This window comes from Macrobrachium nipponense, chromosome 22 (assembly GCF_015104395.2).
Source record: "Macrobrachium nipponense isolate FS-2020 chromosome 22, ASM1510439v2, whole genome shotgun sequence".
Lineage (NCBI taxonomy): Eukaryota > Metazoa > Arthropoda > Malacostraca > Decapoda > Palaemonidae > Macrobrachium > Macrobrachium nipponense.
The window spans coordinates 64,790,958-64,792,126 of NC_087213.1; the positions used below are offsets into that span (position 1 = coordinate 64,790,958).

The following is a 1,169-nucleotide window of genomic DNA, read 5'->3' on the forward strand; positions in this document are numbered from 1 at the left end:
CTGGTGAAAATAATAAATTGAGGGATATTCTATTAAAAGAAAATTGTATTCCCATTCATATTGACATAAAATAAATTTCTCTCCTATTGAGTGATATTTTAAATTGTATGTTTTTTATATATATTACATGGATTACATGGGAGTGGAATAAACAAACTGTTTATTTTAATAACTAAAGATTTTTCAGGGGAAAAAAATTGAAATTTTGCAATTGAATCTGTCCTTAAATACAAGAAAAAACAAAAAACAAAATGTCTGTGGAGTGATTACTGTAATAAAATTCTTAAAAAGCTTTAATTGTGATCAATATTATATTTTTTTTTTCATCAATAAAAAATAAAATACAGAAACCATTTTCATATTACCAAGATTGTTTTTGGAAGTCTCAAAAGATAAGCAATATATATACATTATGAAAATATAAATGTTTTGTGGAATTCATGAAATTTTGTATATATTATTTCACTTAATTGCAAGCATTTAACACGTTGATTGCAATGTGCTCCATATATAGTTCACATGGGACTCTCTGAATGAGCAATGTGTACCCTATGTGGCACTACATATGCTAAGAATTATATATTTTTTTCAGGTATCCAAAACTTAATAAAAATGGGTTTTTTTTACCAAAATAGTATTGTAATATATTGGAAATTAATTAAAATAAATAGAACATTAACTAAACACTTTATTTATTATTGGAAATAATCTTCATATGCTGGCAAAAGGGGCATATTTTTTTACAATAAAAATCCTATCCCTTTAACCTTTGTCTGCTTTCCATAAAATGAAGATGTATTCACCATCCTGTAGAGAAATAAATACTGTATACAGATGGACAGAAATATGAATAAGAAATGAAGAAGACCTAAATAATTTACTGGTACATAAATACTTTTATTTATGCAAAATACAAATTTATATTACCAAAAATACAGCCTATATATAAATAATAAATAATAATATATAAGAATAAATAAATATATCTTTATTTATATATATTTATTTTTTTTTATCCAATATCATTTTTTTTTTCATTTAAAAATGTTTATAAAAAATAGAATACTAAATGGTAGGTATAGGTTTGAATGTGGAATATCACTGAAGTGTAAGTCTCTGCCCCTCTCCCTTATACTACTTTTTTTGATCTGTCTTATTTATACATTCTC

General features: G+C 23.8%; 1 protein-coding gene across 1 annotated transcript in view; it reads right to left on the reverse strand.

The window, feature by feature from the left end:
* Nucleotides 1–762: 762 nt before the first annotated feature.
* The window catches only part of LOC135198307 (fibrous sheath CABYR-binding protein-like), a 9,306-nt gene continuing 8,899 nt past the window's right edge, over nucleotides 763–1,169 (reverse strand). Inside the window, exon 2 of the mRNA XM_064225878.1 lies at nucleotides 763–807. Coding sequence (XP_064081948.1) covers nucleotides 763–807 — 45 coding nt within the window. The remainder of the gene's footprint in view (nucleotides 808–1,169) is intronic.